We start from the raw sequence: 15,385 nt of genomic DNA, 5'->3' as shown, positions 1-15,385 counted from the left end.
AATATATATATATATATATATATATATATATATATATATATATATATATATATATGAAAATGTGGGGTACAATTATGCTCGGATGTATGGTTATATGATCAACACCTTGCTAGGATCGCACAACAACACACTCGATCTAGATGAACACAAAGAAAAATGTAAAGAGATTATTGACTAAAGGTTTATATTAATGACTTCGTGTAGAGTAAGAGAGAATATAGAAAATGCAGCACATCTCCAAAGTTCTGCTTTATTAGCTTATTATATATAGTAGATATAACCCTCTGCTATATATACCAGATATAACTATTACTATATATAAGATATAAGGTTATATATATATATATATAATCATCCGTTTTCATGCCCTAACACGCCTTTCAAATCCACCATTGTTTCTGGTTGGTAGCATCTGAAATTGAAAATGTTAGCGAAAGTGAACCGATCGCTTACTCTGTTCTTCAACGACTTTCTCTGTTCGCTCGTTCTCGTCATAATACTCTTTAGATTTCGCTTTCAAAGCACTGCTTTATATATATGGTTTAGCTCTGCTATATATATATGGTACATCTCCAAAGCTCTGCTTTATATATATATGGTTTAGCTCAATTTCGCTTTCAACGGGCTGATGTCGGAGAATTTTGTCTCCGGTGACCGGCCGGCCGCCGGAACCACGAAATTGGTTCTTGTATTTTCGCCGCGAAGAGCAATGGCGGCATCGTCGTAGGCTGTGGCGGCTTCCTCCGGCGTATCGTAAGTGCCCAACTAGAGCCGGACTCTCTGAGAAAGTCTTTTATTTCCGCTACCCACCTGCCGGATGGCCGCTGCCGGACTCCGATGAACCGCCGGGCCGGAGATTTACTGGGTTGCGAGTGGGATATGCAACGGGAGACTGCGGCGGCGGATCTCTTGGTTACTCTACCGGCGGCCATCGGCAAAATTGTGGGATTAATTTTATTTTCCTTTGGTGTTTAAAATGATTTAAAAATAATTTAAATTATTTCTGTCAAAATTTTATTTTTAATTATTCAAAATCAAGTGAAAAAAATCTCGAATTTATGAGCGTAAATTTGAGTCAACTAATTGCTTCAATTAGTGGATTTTTTTTTAATAAAAAATTTAAAGGTAATTTTTTAATTTTTTTAATTTTTTTAATTTATTAAAAATTAAGAGTATTATTAAGATATTTTTACTAATATAACATTTTTATAATTGGAATTATCTAATTATATATTCCTCCAAAATTCAGGGACAATTTTATCCACGTTCGTCCCCGCTTGGAAGCCGTGGAGAGTGAGAAAATGGCAGCACCGCCACTTCCAAATCCCTTCCTCCCGCCAATTTCACCAACGTTCTCTCCGCAGAGCCCTAAATTCTGTTTTCCGGCGACTACTCCCACCGTCGGCGCACGGCGAGCTACTCCATTCGTAGCTTGTTCTTCTGCTACTGTGAGAAATGGGGGAAGAGTTAATCCAGATGATTATCATTCCACTCTAAGAGCCCTCAATTCCAAAGGCCGCATGCCAAGAAAATCTCTCGGCCAGGTCTGTTCTCCAACACTTCGTTTATCTGATTATCTCCTAGTCATTTAAGTGATGATGTATGATGCTAATTTCTTTTAGCTGCGTTTGGATTTCTGGGAAATTGTGAAATGTGTACGGTAAATTAGTAACGGCCAGTTTATAATTTGTGTGGAAATCTTGATATAGGAAATGTAGAGTCATTTTCTCTATTCGATTACATGCTGGAATTCAGGAGGAAGCCTTTGTTCTGGATAGCATTTAAGAATTGAAAGGACACCAAATATCTGGATAATTTTGGAGGGATCTATTCTTTATGTATTGATGTTTTTCTTCACGCAAGTCATTAGGAAATCACTTTTTTTGATGATTAGTATTGAGGTTTCATTTCCTGCCCAAAACTAGGGAGACAACGAGGTTTGAAGATTTAAATACGGGGATTGAAGATGGGACATTCGAGAGTATTATTAATAAACTGCAAGTTTGATCTGATCCTCTCTCAAGGATGAGTAGTCATTGGTAGGATTGAACCGAATTTGAAGTAGCCTATGATTTCCTTCCTTCACTTGTTGGCATCTTTTATGTTTGCAGCATTATATGTTGAATTCTTCGATTAACGAGCAGCTGGCTGCTGCAGCTAATGTTAAAGAGGGCGACGTGGTATTGGAAATTGGGCCCGGAACTGGATCGTTAACCAGTGTCCTTATTGACTTAGGTGCCACAGTGCTTGCAGTTGAGAAGGTTGGTTTTTTGTTTTCTGTCTTATGATTTGATTTCTGTAAGGTTTCGATCCACGAATCCAGATGGGAGAAATGGATGTCGAAGTTAACTATGCAAATAAAGCATTTCTAACATATACCTTAATGTTGGGAACGTTTGAATCTTCGAATGTAGATTGATTGTTTGACCTGTTTAGTCTTTTAAAGGACCCTGTCCTCAGTGTAACCAAGAACTTGAATTTTTGGTTCTCAAATGCAAGTTTAACTTTTACTTCAACTATCCACTCTGGTAAATAATATGTCTTATTTTGGATTTACTGTTTGGGTATAGGATTCATATATGGCTGCTCTTGTAGATGAAAGATTTGCTGGCACAAACAGATTGAAGGTAAGTTAAATAATTTTTTTTGGGGATAACATAGTAGGATTGCTGATCAAAATTCTGTAAGGACAACAACATCTTACATGACTAAGAAGATCACTCCTAGAAATTTGTATTTCATTTATTTTTTTGTTAAATTCTCACAATGAAGTCAATTAAGAAAACTACTGATAAGATTGCTGGCCATGACTAAGCCAATCTTTTATGCAACACCTGAAGTTGGATCTTTAAATGTTCTCCATTCACCTAGCACACTTTTATAATTCTTTCTTGTAACAGCCCAAACCCACCACCAGCAGATATTGTTCTCTTTGGGCTTTCCCTTCCGGGCTTCCTCTCAAGGTTTTAAAGCGCATCTACTAAGGAGAGATTTCTACACCAAAGAATGTTTTGTTCCCTTCTCCAACCGACGTGGGATCTCACAATAATATTTGCTAGCAGTGGACTTGGGCTTGGGCTGTTACAAATGGTATCAGAGCTAGACATTGGGTGGTGTGCCGTTGAGGATGCTGGCTCCCAAGGGGGGTGGATTGTGAGTTCCCACATCGGTTGGAGAGGGGAACGAAACATTCCTTGTAAAGGTGTAGAAAACTCTCCCTAGTAAATGCGTTTTAAAACCTTGAGGGAAAATCCAAAGATGACAATATCTGTTAGCGGTGGGCTTGGGCTGTTACATTTTTCATATCACTAAGAAATGCTTCTCGTATGTTTGCTTAGTAGAAGTTAATAAAATTGATGGTGCTGGGAATAAGATATTTGTTCTTAGTTCTATGTTTATTACAAGCATTTTTTGAATATACTGGATTCATACATGGTCAATATAAGTTTTTCCACAGTGTAGGCAATGTTGTGACTATTCCAACTGAATCATGCAGGTTCTAAACGAGGACTTCACTAAATGTCACGTGAGTTCACATATGTCGTCATTGCTCAAAAGTATTGAGTTGTCTGATTCAAAATCACAACCTGCAAAAGTAAGTACATCTGCTAGATATGCTTCTTAACTTATCACATTTGATTATTTTGTATCAGAATATGCCTTGTGCAGTAACCATTTTCCTGTGGTCTTTTTGTTATGCAATGGTTCTCAAGTTCTTGCATATTTTTACATAAGTTCAAGAATGAATGCTTAAGCTCCATAACTTTCAATGATGTCATGAAGTTTTTTGTTTTGCTCATAAAATGTTTGTCATGTTCGTATACGTTGTTCGGGAAACTCAAGCATGTTTTAGTTTATGCTCCAGAAAGTGTATCCATTTGAAGTGAACTATTTTATTCTAAATTAGCTTACTTGAGTTTCTTGTCTGCAGGTAGTCTCCAACATACCATTCAATATAAGTACAGATATAATTAAACAACTTCTTCCAATGGGAGACATTTTTTCAGAAGTTGTTCTTTTACTCCAGGTAATATTGCTTTTTGAAGAACAAGCTCTGGATATGATTGGATCCTTGTTATTTGTGGTTAATACTTTTTATCTGTTTATTTTTAAAACCTATTTTTGTCATTCAATATAGGAAAAAAAAAAAAAAAAACAACATTTCAAACTTTCAAGTTTCAATTATGTGTTTGAAGGGGTAATTGCTGCTTTTTTAGTCAGGCTTTATACAGTATTTCTGTAATCAGCTATGAGATTCTTTTGAAAATTTATAGATGATATCAAAGGCAAGATACCGTGCGCATACATGTATAAACTATGATAGACTTTCAGATTATTTTGTATTCTAGATTATTCGGCTGGACTCGCACTATTTAAACCATGGATATCATCAGTCATTTTCACAGCTACCATGAATTTGTGTTTAAACTATCAGGAGGAGACAGCTCTACGCTTAGTGGATTCATCTTCGGGAACATCTGAAAAACGCCCCATCAATGTATTTGTGAACTTTTATTCAGGTATCCTACTAGTTCTACTCCTTCCAAATTGAAACGTCGATGTTGTTTGATATGTGCTGTACATGTTTTATAGCCATCTTCTAAACTGATTATAGAGATTGTTCACAATTTTGTATTTTACAAAATTTATGAATGGATTAAGATCTCCATCTTCATCTGGTTGAAGACTATGAAATGATTGATTACATGATTCAAATTACTAAACCTTAAATACCTACGTAATAGATTGTTTTGCTACATTATCTTACTGAAGTTGGAGAAAAATTTCACTGCTATTATTTTGTTTGATGGATCATAATGATCTAAATATACAAAATTTTAAGCTTTGTTGGTAACGTACAAATTTTTATGAAGTTATTTGTAAGATTTCTCTTCCATTCCTTTATAGATCCTGAATTCAAATTTAAAGTTCCAAGGACAAACTTTTTTCCTCAGCCTAATGTAAGTAATTTCTCATTTATGAGATATCTTTTTTTCTTTTTCTGTTTATACTTTCAACCCCATCCATGATTTGATTCTTCTGGAAAATTTTGGTTTCTTAAAGAAAAGGCTATTAAATGGTTGAAGTGATATTTTCATTTGTTTACGATTTTATAGGTTGACGCAGCTGTTGTATCTTTCAAGCTGAAGCAAGCTGCAGACTATCCTGCAGTTTCCTCCATCAAGAGCTTCTTCTCAATGGTTATATTTCCTTCATGGCTTCGTTAACATACACAAATTTTGCTCTTAATTCATACATACTTCTTCATTCTTGTGAAAAAACTGGGCTCAACCAAATACTTAGTTTCATAATACAAGCTATATCATTTTCCTTGATCATTGCTATTGCATAAAATAGTCTACAGCATAGAGCATGTTGCTATACTATAACGCTGTTTTCTCCCGTCTTCCTTGGCCATCTTGATCTGGTTATATCAAGAGAAAAGATCCATAAAGGACAGCATCCCATATCTAACGGTGTTGTCCACTAGAACATAGATGTGAGGAATCATCAGGAAGGAGTCCCACATTAGCTAATTTTTGGCTAATTTAGGGAATGATCATGATGGATTTATAGGTAAGGAATACATCTCCATTGGTACGAGACCTTTTGGGAAAACCAAAAGCAAAACCATGAGAGCTTATTCTCAAAGTGGACAATATCATACCATTGTAGAGATTGTGATTCCTAACATGGTATCAAAGTCATACCCTTAACTTAGCCATGTCAATAGAATCCTCAAATGTCGAACAAAGAAGTTGAGAGCCTCAAAGATAGTCAAAAGTGGCTCAAGTATCAAACAAAGGGTGTACTCTGTTCAAGAACTCTAGAGAAAGAGTCGAGCCTCGATTAAGGGGAGACTGTTCGAAGGCTCCATAGGCCTCAGGGGAGACTCTATAGTATACTTTGTTTGAGGAGAGCGATTGTTGAGGATTGTTGGGAGGGAGTCCCACGTTTGCTAATTTAGGGAATGATCATGTGTTTATAAGTAAGGAATACATCTCCATTGGTATGAGGCATTTTGGGGAAATCAAAAGCAAAACCATGAAGCTTATGCTCAAAGTGAACAGTATTATACCACTGTGGAGAATCGTGATTCCTAACAAGGAAGAGGACAATCTTCTTTTGGGCTTGTCTTAGGCGTCTTTGGACTCACGGAACCATCTTTCAAATTGAGAGAAAAACCGTTCTCGAAGCGGTCAAACATGGCGGGCTCAGGCTCCAGCTCCGCACACCTGCCGACACCTTTCGAACTCCTTTCAAGTGTGCGCTTTAGTTTTCGTATTCGTATTTCGCACTATGAAATCTTAAGTAATGAACAGCACTAATTTGTTACAGCATCTAGGTTTGTTCGTTAATGTATCCACTACTATCCTTTAACAGGCTTTGTTTTGTTCATGGATATAGGTTAACTCAGCATTCAATGGCAAGCGTAAAATGTTACGAAAATCGCTTCAACACATTAGCACAGCCCTCGAGATAGAAAGAGCTTTGGAAGATTGTAGCCTTCCAACAACTGTAAGGCATATCTCTGCTCTGCAAATCTTCTAGTTTCCACAGAATCTATTAACTGTTTTCTTCATATTTGGTTTGTTTGCAGTCAAGACCAGAGGAGCTAAGCTTGAATGATTTTGTTAGGTTACATAATTTGATTGTGAAGCAGTAATACCTGAGGCATTAACTGGAAGAGATACTCAAATCCAAGTTCCTTCAGGATGGCCTGTAAAGGAGGTTGGAAGGAAGAAACTGAAGGTGTAAAAGGAGAAGTGGACTGAGAAGGAAAAGGAAGCTTCCACAAGCAGCTTGACAAGAACCAATGCAAGCTAGGTAAGTGATTTATAGCCAACTTTGTAGTCACTGTTCATTTTAGAACGAATCCATGCCTTTTCATGCTGGTATGATGTGATTCCAGTTATATTAGTGACCAACGACGACCATTAGTAAAATTCTAAATTATTACATCTGTTTGTTTTGTTGGTCAAGTCCATTTATGGCCTCGTTTATCTTTGGCTCACGAGTTCATTGAGCAGTCATAGATTTAGATTGTGTCCTTTTAAAGGGGCGTTTGTTTTGAAGAAAAGAAGAGGAAAATCTTTATTGCACCCCTTCGTTTTGTTGGTCAAGTTCATTTATAGCCTCGTTTATCTTTGGCTCACGAGTTCACTGAGTAGTCATTTAAGGGTCTTGATGATTCAGATTGTTTCCCTCTAAGGGAGGCGTTTGCTTGAAAGAAAAGAAGAGAGAAATCTTCATCGGGATTTAAACTCTATCGCGGGAAACATATATCTATATTTTGTATAAAACTTCTTAGAGCACAAAACATAGTTTTTTTTTTTTTGTTGCAAAAATTGATGAAAATACTTTAATAAAATAATTTGGTAGTTAAGTGGTAGTGGTAAAATCCTTACATAACATTAATTTAGTAGTATTTGCCATAATTAATGAATAAGGGCAAAAAGGTAAAACTACATTTAAAATATAAAAACTGGTTTTTTTGGAAGATATTATTTATGCAATATTGTCTGCGAAATTTGATTGTAGCACGTCTGACTTGTTCACTAGATTGTCAGCGTAACACAATCGCTGATTCAGCTGACAAGAAAAGTCCGATTGTGATACGCACCACCACACGTGAATCAACTCAGATTATGAATCTAATACAATAGGAGACAACTAAAAAAGCATATGACATGTCTGATTAAGGATGTCGAAAACTACAAAACAAGATCACATGCGTTTTCAGCTAAACACGACACAGTTCATCAGCCCCCTTTCAAGATCTCACAAAATCTCAAATCCCCCACCATTTTTCTCCTCCTACATGGATTAAAATAAAGCAAAAAACGAAGCATCCTCGTTACCTTCATCTTCTTCACTCCTTTTGTCTTTTTCCCTCTGAATCTTTGATCCGCCATGGCTGAGCTCTGACACCCATCAGAGCTTTTTCGACCCATTATCGAAGCTGCCTCCCACTTTCCTCTTTCAATTGGTTTATATATATAAATCCATCACTCCCACTCACTTCACTCACTTAAAATCAAATTCAATTCCATTTTCATTTCTTGATTTAGTAATTCCTCTGTTCTTGAAGCTGCTTCTATGGCGGCGGCGGCGGCTCTGTCATTTTCCCCTTTTCATTTGGATGACGCTGCCTCGACCAGAATGCTGAAGGATTTTCTTCAGGAAAGTAATGGAAATGGAGAATCGAAAACGGCGTCGTTTGTTAAGAGGATCTCGTTTCCGTCGCTGAAATTGCGAAGGATTCTTCCGAGAAGCCTTTCGCGGCGGCTGTCGGGGATGAGAGAGAGAGATGAGAGAGAAACCGGCGGCGATTTCGTTGTTAAAGTGAAGGACATTATTCGGTGGAGATCGTTTAGGGATTTGGTCGACGAGACGGCGGAAATGGCGGCTCCGCCGCTTGATTTCGCTGATTCGCCGGATCGTTATACGGCCGCCGCTACTACTACGACGACCACGACGGCAACTAATAGCAACAGTTCGAGTTGGTGCGAGAGTGATTTCACGGCGGAGGATTTGCCGTCGCCGTCGTGGAAAGGTTGTTCCGACGACGACGAGACGGGGAAAGTATATTTCTCTTGTGTCGGTGAAGATTTGTCGGAAACGCCCGTAACAAACTCAGAAAACGACAAAAAGGTGAGCAATAATTGAGTTCTTCGCACTTACGATGAAAAAGGTCTTTTTTAACTTTCTTTGACTTTTCATGACCGTCAGATCTATTTTATTTTGCAAGAAATTTGCGAACCGTGTGATTAGATCAATTTTTTCTCACAATACTAGATTCGTCCGTAGAGTACCACACTGGAACTGAAATTAAATATTTTAAAATAGGGAATTTTATTTTATAATAATAATAAATAATGTATTTATTATTTGATAAAAAATTTACAAATTAATATATTTTATAATAAAATAAATTATGTTTATTTATATATATATTTTTTCTTATAATAAATAATAAAATAAATTAATATATTTTATTATTTATTATAATTAAAAAAAATTCAATTATTTAACAACATTTTGAATCATTTTCCAGGTAAACTTATTATCCCGTGACAATAAAGGTGACAATAAAGGCGAACAAAGTGCTCGACGACTATTAGAACGTATCGACGAAACAATTTCATTATCACGAAGTTACAAGTTAATGGAACTGTTTCAACAAGAACGTCCGTATTATCGAGAAAGTGAAGACGATGAAGAACGGGATAAAAACAATAGCACGGGAAAAGCTAAAGAAGACGGAAATGAGTTGTTTCGACGCGAATTTTCGTACCAGCAAGCAAGTGACAACGAGGAAGAACGAGATAATAATAATGGGAAAATTAGCACGACGGGAGCTGAAGAAGATGAAAATGAATTGTTTCGACGAGAATTCTCGTGTTATCGAGATAGTAAACACGACGGAGAACGAGATGAATCGAACGGAAATGATTTTGGATGGATTTTGTCACAAAAGGGAAAGGAAAATCTTTGGAGAGAGATGGAGAGAGAAGGGAAATGGGGAGTGTTTGGTAACGAGGAGAGAGAAGAATTAGGATTAGAAATTGAAGGGGGAATTTTTGGATGTTTGGTTGATGAAATTATGCTTGATATTTTCCCATTATCAGTATAATTTTATTTATTATTTTTTATTTTATAGTGTCAATAATTTTATTTATTTATTTTTTATAGCATACGGGATTAAGAGGACTTGACCTTGCCTTTGCTTGGGCTAACGTCCCTCAATGCAACGTCACATTTCATCTTGTCATCTCGATCCCTATCGATAGGGTCCATATGTCTTGACGCCATCATAACTCGCTCGGTCATGCCACCGAGAATGGGCCCGCGTGTCATTCATCTCATTGGGACTTCCCGAACATCCATCCATCTGGGTTCTATCGAGGCATTGGCCCTTCCGTGCCCATGCCGAGTCATTTACGGATACCGTACCGGATAGCGGGTGTATGTAGCAACCTCCAACACGCTAGCTAGGGCGCAATAACGGCACACCCGTGCCATCGGTACTGTTCTTCAAAAACCCATTTCAAAGGAAGTCGCTCGAGACACTCGTCCCAGTATGCTCGCCCACACTGTGACACACGTCACAGGGTAGCTCACTTAAGCCACATGGCCCAGGAGTGGCAGAAGGGAAACCTCAAAGACGACAATATAAATTATTTGCAGTAGAATTTCTTCACCGACATTCTAAAAAATGAGAATTTTACAGGGATGGAAAATGAAAAACGATGCGGGGACGAGATGGGGAAACCTTCTCTATCCACGTCTTGTCCCCATCGACATCTCAAATTTATGAGCCAGTTTCAAGTATCGTGAATTTTTTCCCCTAAAATTTGAATTAAAGCATTTCACTTAAAATAGTTAATTTCTCTAATCCAGCTCAAACTCAACAAATGCAGATACAATTATCAAGCTAAATTGAGTAACACCGACAAATAAACATAGGTTAGAAATTGCAGTAGCTGCAAACGAACAAAACTTATCAATTAGTAGTCTAGACAGATTTACAAAGCATTGTCTTGAAGACAACTTATCAATTACAACGATCGTTTCAACGTGATATAACGATCGATTTTGATAGAACAATAGCCGATAACCATCCATATCGAGCCGAACGCTTGGATATTATTATTTGGGTTGTATAGATTTGGATTTCGAATCGTTTTATACCAAATTTATTTTTAATAAAAAGTAAAATATTAATTTTTTTAAAATTGAATTTCAAATGTATTAAAAAAAATTTAAAATTTTAATTTTAAAAAGTTGTTAAAGAATAAATAATCGAACAAATCATTATAAGATTAAATAAAATTAAAATAAACATACCTATATATATATATATATATATATATATATATATATATTTGCAAACAATTGAGAATTTCAATTTTACGAAAAAGATTTATTTAATGTATAATGTACAAATAATAATAATAATAATAAATAAATAAATAAAGTCAAAGGTATTCATTAATGTTATAAAAGCCATGCTTGACGTTTTAGCAAAGCCTTTATTTAACTTCTTCATGTGAAATGTCTCTTTGCACTTACTCCAAACCTTCTAACTCCCTTGGATCGATCAACTTTCGTATCTAACTCCCTTAGATTAATCAACTTCGTATCGTGAAATTTTAACGAGTCGTACGATTAGAAATGGTTGATGTTCGGGGTAAATAGAATCATAAAGACAAACATAGAGGATCGGGAAAATCAACGATAAAAAAAAAGTCTTACATAAAATAAAATTGGACCATCAAACAGGAGCGAGAAAGAAAATTTAGGTCAAAGCTCGAGACCTCCCGTCGACTTTCACTGTGCCCTCGACTCGTATAAACTTGGTTAAGCTCAATTCGACCCTTTTTTAACCTAATCTCGAAGATCGTGTGACAAATACGACATCGATGTGCAAGTTTCTCTTGTTATGTAGGTCACGTCCTTTCTCTTTCGAACAAATTTTACCTTTTTTTTTTTTTTTTGTAAAAATCTAATTAATATTTTATTAATTAATGATATAAATAAAATATAAAAATTTGTGGGAGTTACCTATGAGGTCAATGTACTAAGCTAAAGAGCTAAAATTTAAATATATTATTGCTTGTTATTAAAACAATCTCTCTATTTTCAAACCTTATTTTATTTCTCCAATCCCTATGATACATTTATTTTAATGGTTTAACATATTTTAAAAAATTAAGTAAAAAATAATATTATTCAATTTAAAAAATAAAAAATAATATTAATTTAAACTTTAAATTGCATTAATATTTTTTTTCTATATATTTATCATTTTGATAATATCAATTATTTTACGAGATTTTGTCATTTATTCGTTTTTTTTTACTTAACTTTTACTTTTTAAATTTTTAAATTTTATTTTATTTTAGAAAGTTGTTTTAATTAGTGTTGTAGTTGACTTTTTTTTTAATTAATTATAATTTAAATTTTATAATAAAGAATTTTAAATTCTTCGTTTTAGAATCCAACACCTAAACGTAGTGTCTATATCAATTTTTTATTTAATAAATCAAGAGCATATTAAATTATTTTTTTTTATGTAAAATGGTTAAAATTTAATGATTAAAATAGGAATTAATTTTATTTAATTAATTGAGAATTAAAATAAATTTCAGACCTAAAATCAATTCATTTAAAATAATAATTAATCATTTATTAGCATTAAACCTCCATTATCATCATATTATTATTATTATTATTATTTTGTTATTTTATAATTTTATTTGACAATATATATATATATATATATTGAATATTTTGAAGCACATTTACAAAAATTAATTCTTTTTTTTTTACAAAATTGATACAAAAATATAAAATAAATATGCATAAGAAATAGAAAAAATAAAATTATGAAGACAGAAATAAATAATATAAAAACTAAATTTAGACCAACATTTGCATAAATTTATATTTATTTATTTATGGAAATTCCCTTTTCAGGTAATAATATTCGTACATTTTTGGATAAATTAAACTGTGAAATTTGTAAATTACTTATCTACCCTCGTCTCGAATTTCCTATTTTGAAGACGCGGCATAAGAGTTTTTATCCAGTACGCGCAAATCCACAGCATCAATGCCAATGTAGCCGTCAGATCATAAATAGAGATGATCTAACCGTCCACATAATGCACGTTTTTTTAAATCAATCTTTAGTGAATATGAAAATTGTCTATTAAAATTAAAATTACATATAAATAATAATAAAATTCAAAATTTCTACCAATTTTGTTAATAAATTTAGAAGGGAAATTGAAATTTTTTCCCTTTTTTCAATATAATTTTATTTTCAATTTTCATAAATTGGGTTGAATTTTTGAAAAAACGGAAAATTTTAAATGGGTTTCGAGTTGACATTTTTTTTATCGGGTCAACATAATCAACTCGAAAATAGGGTTACAACCTAATCCTAATCCAAACCCGCTCTACTTTTGAGATTATTATAAAAAAATTAAGAATATTTGAGGTTGAAGAGATTTTAGTTATTAATGTAACATGTAAGGTGGATATGTACTATTTTTTAAACAATTAAAAAAATAACCCGACAACCGAATCCAACATGAAAATAGAGTGTTAGTTTGGGTTGGATTGTGAACTCAATTCGAGTTGTTCGGGTCAATTACCTAACACTAGTTAAAAAATTCGAATTGGTGCAAAATATTTTTCGAACCTGAATAGTGTAGACCCCTAATCATTAGAAGCACTAACAAATTGAACACACGACACGATAGCTAAGTGTGTCACATGTCAAAGTCGAGATCGAGTCTAAAACTAAATTCTAACTTTCTCGACCAAAATTATAATCGTTAAAATATTAAAAAAAAATACTTTTTAAACAACAAGAAATAATTAAATAATAATTAAATAATTAATTAAAAAAAAAAGGGGGGGGCCAGCGCGGAGCTTAGAATGTAACGTGAATCAGCGTCCACTTTCACCGCCGGCTCCGCGCCAACGTTTCTACATAAACTCAATTCTTCACTCTTTTAAATGTCTCTCAACGGATTTTCTCTCTCTAGCATGCAAGTTTCTTCGGTGTCCATTTCAATGGATTCGTGTTCTTGATTCCTTCAATTTCTGTCTCAGATTCTTCTCCCTCCTTTTGATTTCTTCATCACTTTTGCCTTCGTTGATTGATTGGGGGAGGAAGAAGAAGACGAGCAGGCGACTATGAAGAACGACGAACAAGTTCGGACTCTGTTTGGGATTTCCCTCACCGAGCGCCCTAAATGGCACCAGTTTCTCATTTGCTCTTCTGGATTTTTCTTTGGCTACTTAGTTAATGGCATCTGTGAGGTATTGTTTTTTTTTTCGGATTTTCTCTTTTCTGTTTGGTTCCCGAGAAAATACTGGACTTATACGGCTATTCTATTGTACTGTTTGTTTGATTTTTTGTATTCGGTTTTAGTTTTTGTTTGATTTATTGAAGGAGATTTGTGATTCCGTTGCTGCATGTCACTCTGTTTGTTTCTCGAGAAAATGAAATTTGGGGAAAGACTGAAAATCGCTCGGAAAATTTCTTACTCTTTGATTTTGGCATTCAACCTAAAGATCCTCGTAATTCCATTTCCATTTCAAATACTTGCTTGGTTGATCCGTTTATCTGTTCATATGCTACTGGTTTTCAATTTTGGGGATTGAAATTATTACATTCGATATTTCCAAATTTACATGAACTGAATCTCGATTTCTGCCTAATGTTTAGGAATATGTATATAACAAGCTGCAATTCAGGTGAGCGTTTGACATAAAACTTCTTATGCTCTTGAAATTTCCATAACGCATTTCTTTAATTTCACTCAATATTGAATTTCTTTGCTGCAGTTATGGATGGTACTTCACATTTATTCAAGGATTTGTGTATCTTTTTCTGATTTATCTCCAAGGATTCACTGCCAAGCAAATGGTTAATCCTTGGAAGACTTATGTAAAGCTTTCTGCTGTGTTGATGGGTTCCCATGGCCTTACCAAAGGATCTTTGGCTTTTCTAAACTATCCTGCTCAGCTTATGTTCAAATCTACGAAGGTAAATTTGGCTTGTTCTCGTGTAGATATGCTTTGAAATCTTGTTTGTTTGGGAATGCATATGAAAAATCAGCTGGTCTTTGTGAGTTTATGTCTCGAATGTTAATTGACAATCTCGTTGAAAAATGATATGTTGTCTCAAATGTCGATTGGTAATCTCTAGAGAAATGATCTATTGTCTCAAATGTTGATCGGTAATCTTGTCGAGATACAATCTGTAGTCTCGAATGTTGATTGATAATCTCTAGAGAAATGACCTGTTGTCTCGAATGATCTCGTCGAGAAACGATATGTCATCTCGAAGGTCAATCGATAATCTCATCGAGAAATTATCTACTGTCTCGAATGTCAATCGATAATCTCTAGAAAATTGATTTGTCATCTCGAATGTTGATCGACAATCTCGTTGAAAAAGGATTTGTTGTCTTGAATGTCGATTGATAATCTCGTCGATAAATGATTTGCAAGCTTGTTGTGATTGAATCTGATGGGGATCAGTAAATGCTTTTCCTTAACGTGTTTTCATTGGTCTGTATTGTTTGCTAGAAAGATAATTCAATTCACTATATTTATGTCTTTTTTCAAAATTTTTCCTAATAATTTTAAATTTTTTGTTTCATTCTTTGATTCTGTCATAGTCTTCTAAAAATTTCAATTGCCTCCTTTAATTGTGTCCTAATCTTTTTAAGTTTTTAATTTTGACCTTTTAAAATTTTTATCTCATCCTTTAATTTTGTCCTAATCTTTTAAAAATAATTTTAATTTCATCCTTTAGGTGTTGACTTTTTTTTTTTTTTTTTTTTTTTTTTTTTTTTTT

The 15,385-nt window shown here is 34.3% G+C and overlaps 3 protein-coding genes across 5 annotated transcripts in view; all 3 read left to right on the top strand.

Annotated features, from left to right (window-relative positions):
- Positions 1 to 1,259: 1,259 nt before the first annotated feature.
- LOC111447340 (ribosomal RNA small subunit methyltransferase, chloroplastic) lies at positions 1,260 to 6,966 on the top strand. The gene is made up of 10 exons (XM_023086494.1): positions 1,260 to 1,544; positions 2,112 to 2,261; positions 2,571 to 2,627; positions 3,497 to 3,595; positions 3,932 to 4,027; positions 4,436 to 4,520; positions 4,909 to 4,961; positions 5,118 to 5,201; positions 6,409 to 6,519; positions 6,602 to 6,966. The coding sequence occupies exons 1-10, from the start codon at positions 1,302 to 1,304 to the stop codon at positions 6,665 to 6,667; spliced, it is 1,044 nt and encodes a 347-aa protein (XP_022942262.1). The 5' UTR covers positions 1,260 to 1,301; the 3' UTR covers positions 6,668 to 6,966.
- Positions 6,967 to 7,718: 752 nt separating this feature from the next.
- LOC111461748 lies at positions 7,719 to 9,755 on the top strand. 2 transcript variants are annotated; one of them, XM_023105509.1, is made up of 3 exons: positions 7,719 to 8,655; positions 9,059 to 9,274; positions 9,383 to 9,755. In XM_023105509.1, the coding sequence occupies exons 1-3, from the start codon at positions 8,101 to 8,103 to the stop codon at positions 9,635 to 9,637; spliced, it is 1,026 nt and encodes a 341-aa protein (XP_022961277.1). In that variant the 5' UTR covers positions 7,719 to 8,100; the 3' UTR covers positions 9,638 to 9,755. The 2 variants fall into 2 exon arrangements, with proteins under 2 accessions (XP_022961277.1, XP_022961190.1); XM_023105422.1 differs by having other exon boundaries at positions 7,721 to 8,655; positions 9,059 to 9,755.
- A 3,742-nt stretch (positions 9,756 to 13,497) lies between these two features.
- The window catches only part of LOC111445350 (UDP-galactose/UDP-glucose transporter 2-like), a 4,271-nt gene continuing 2,383 nt past the window's right edge, over positions 13,498 to 15,385 (top strand). The window contains exons 1-3 of one of the 2 annotated variants that reach the window (XM_023083687.1): positions 13,498 to 13,839; positions 14,249 to 14,277; positions 14,368 to 14,569. In XM_023083687.1, coding sequence (XP_022939455.1) covers positions 13,714 to 13,839; positions 14,249 to 14,277; positions 14,368 to 14,569 — 357 coding nt within the window. In that variant the 5' untranslated portion in view covers positions 13,498 to 13,713. The remainder of the gene's footprint in view (positions 13,840 to 14,248; positions 14,278 to 14,367; positions 14,570 to 15,385) is intronic. The other variant, XM_023083694.1, reaches the window with a different exon arrangement.

This window comes from Cucurbita moschata, unplaced genomic scaffold (assembly GCF_002738365.1).
Source record: "Cucurbita moschata cultivar Rifu unplaced genomic scaffold, Cmos_1.0 Cmo_Scf00001, whole genome shotgun sequence".
In the NCBI taxonomy this organism is placed as follows: domain Eukaryota; kingdom Viridiplantae; phylum Streptophyta; class Magnoliopsida; order Cucurbitales; family Cucurbitaceae; genus Cucurbita; species Cucurbita moschata.
The sequence above is the reverse complement of the archived record's forward strand: the minus strand, read 5'-3'. Positions and strand labels throughout refer to the sequence as shown.

What these genes read in the sequence shown, in the direction of transcription:
- LOC111447340 (XM_023086494.1), top strand. Translation starts at nt 1,302, where the DNA reads ATGGCAGCACCGCCACTTCCAAATCCCTTCCTCCCGCCAATTTCACCA. An exon ending in CAGTGCTTGCAGTTGAGAAG is followed by an intron (nt 2,262 to 2,570) that starts GTTGGTTTTTTG and finishes GTTTGGGTATAG; the next exon opens with GATTCATATATGGCTGCTCT. An exon ending in ATTGTAGCCTTCCAACAACT is followed by an intron (nt 6,520 to 6,601) that starts GTAAGGCATATC and finishes GTTTGTTTGCAG; the next exon opens with TCAAGACCAGAGGAGCTAAG.
- LOC111461748 (XM_023105422.1), top strand. Translation starts at nt 8,101, where the DNA reads ATGGCGGCGGCGGCGGCTCTGTCATTTTCCCCTTTTCATTTGGATGAC. An exon ending in ACTCAGAAAACGACAAAAAG is followed by an intron (nt 8,656 to 9,058) that starts GTGAGCAATAAT and finishes ATCATTTTCCAG; the next exon opens with GTAAACTTATTATCCCGTGA.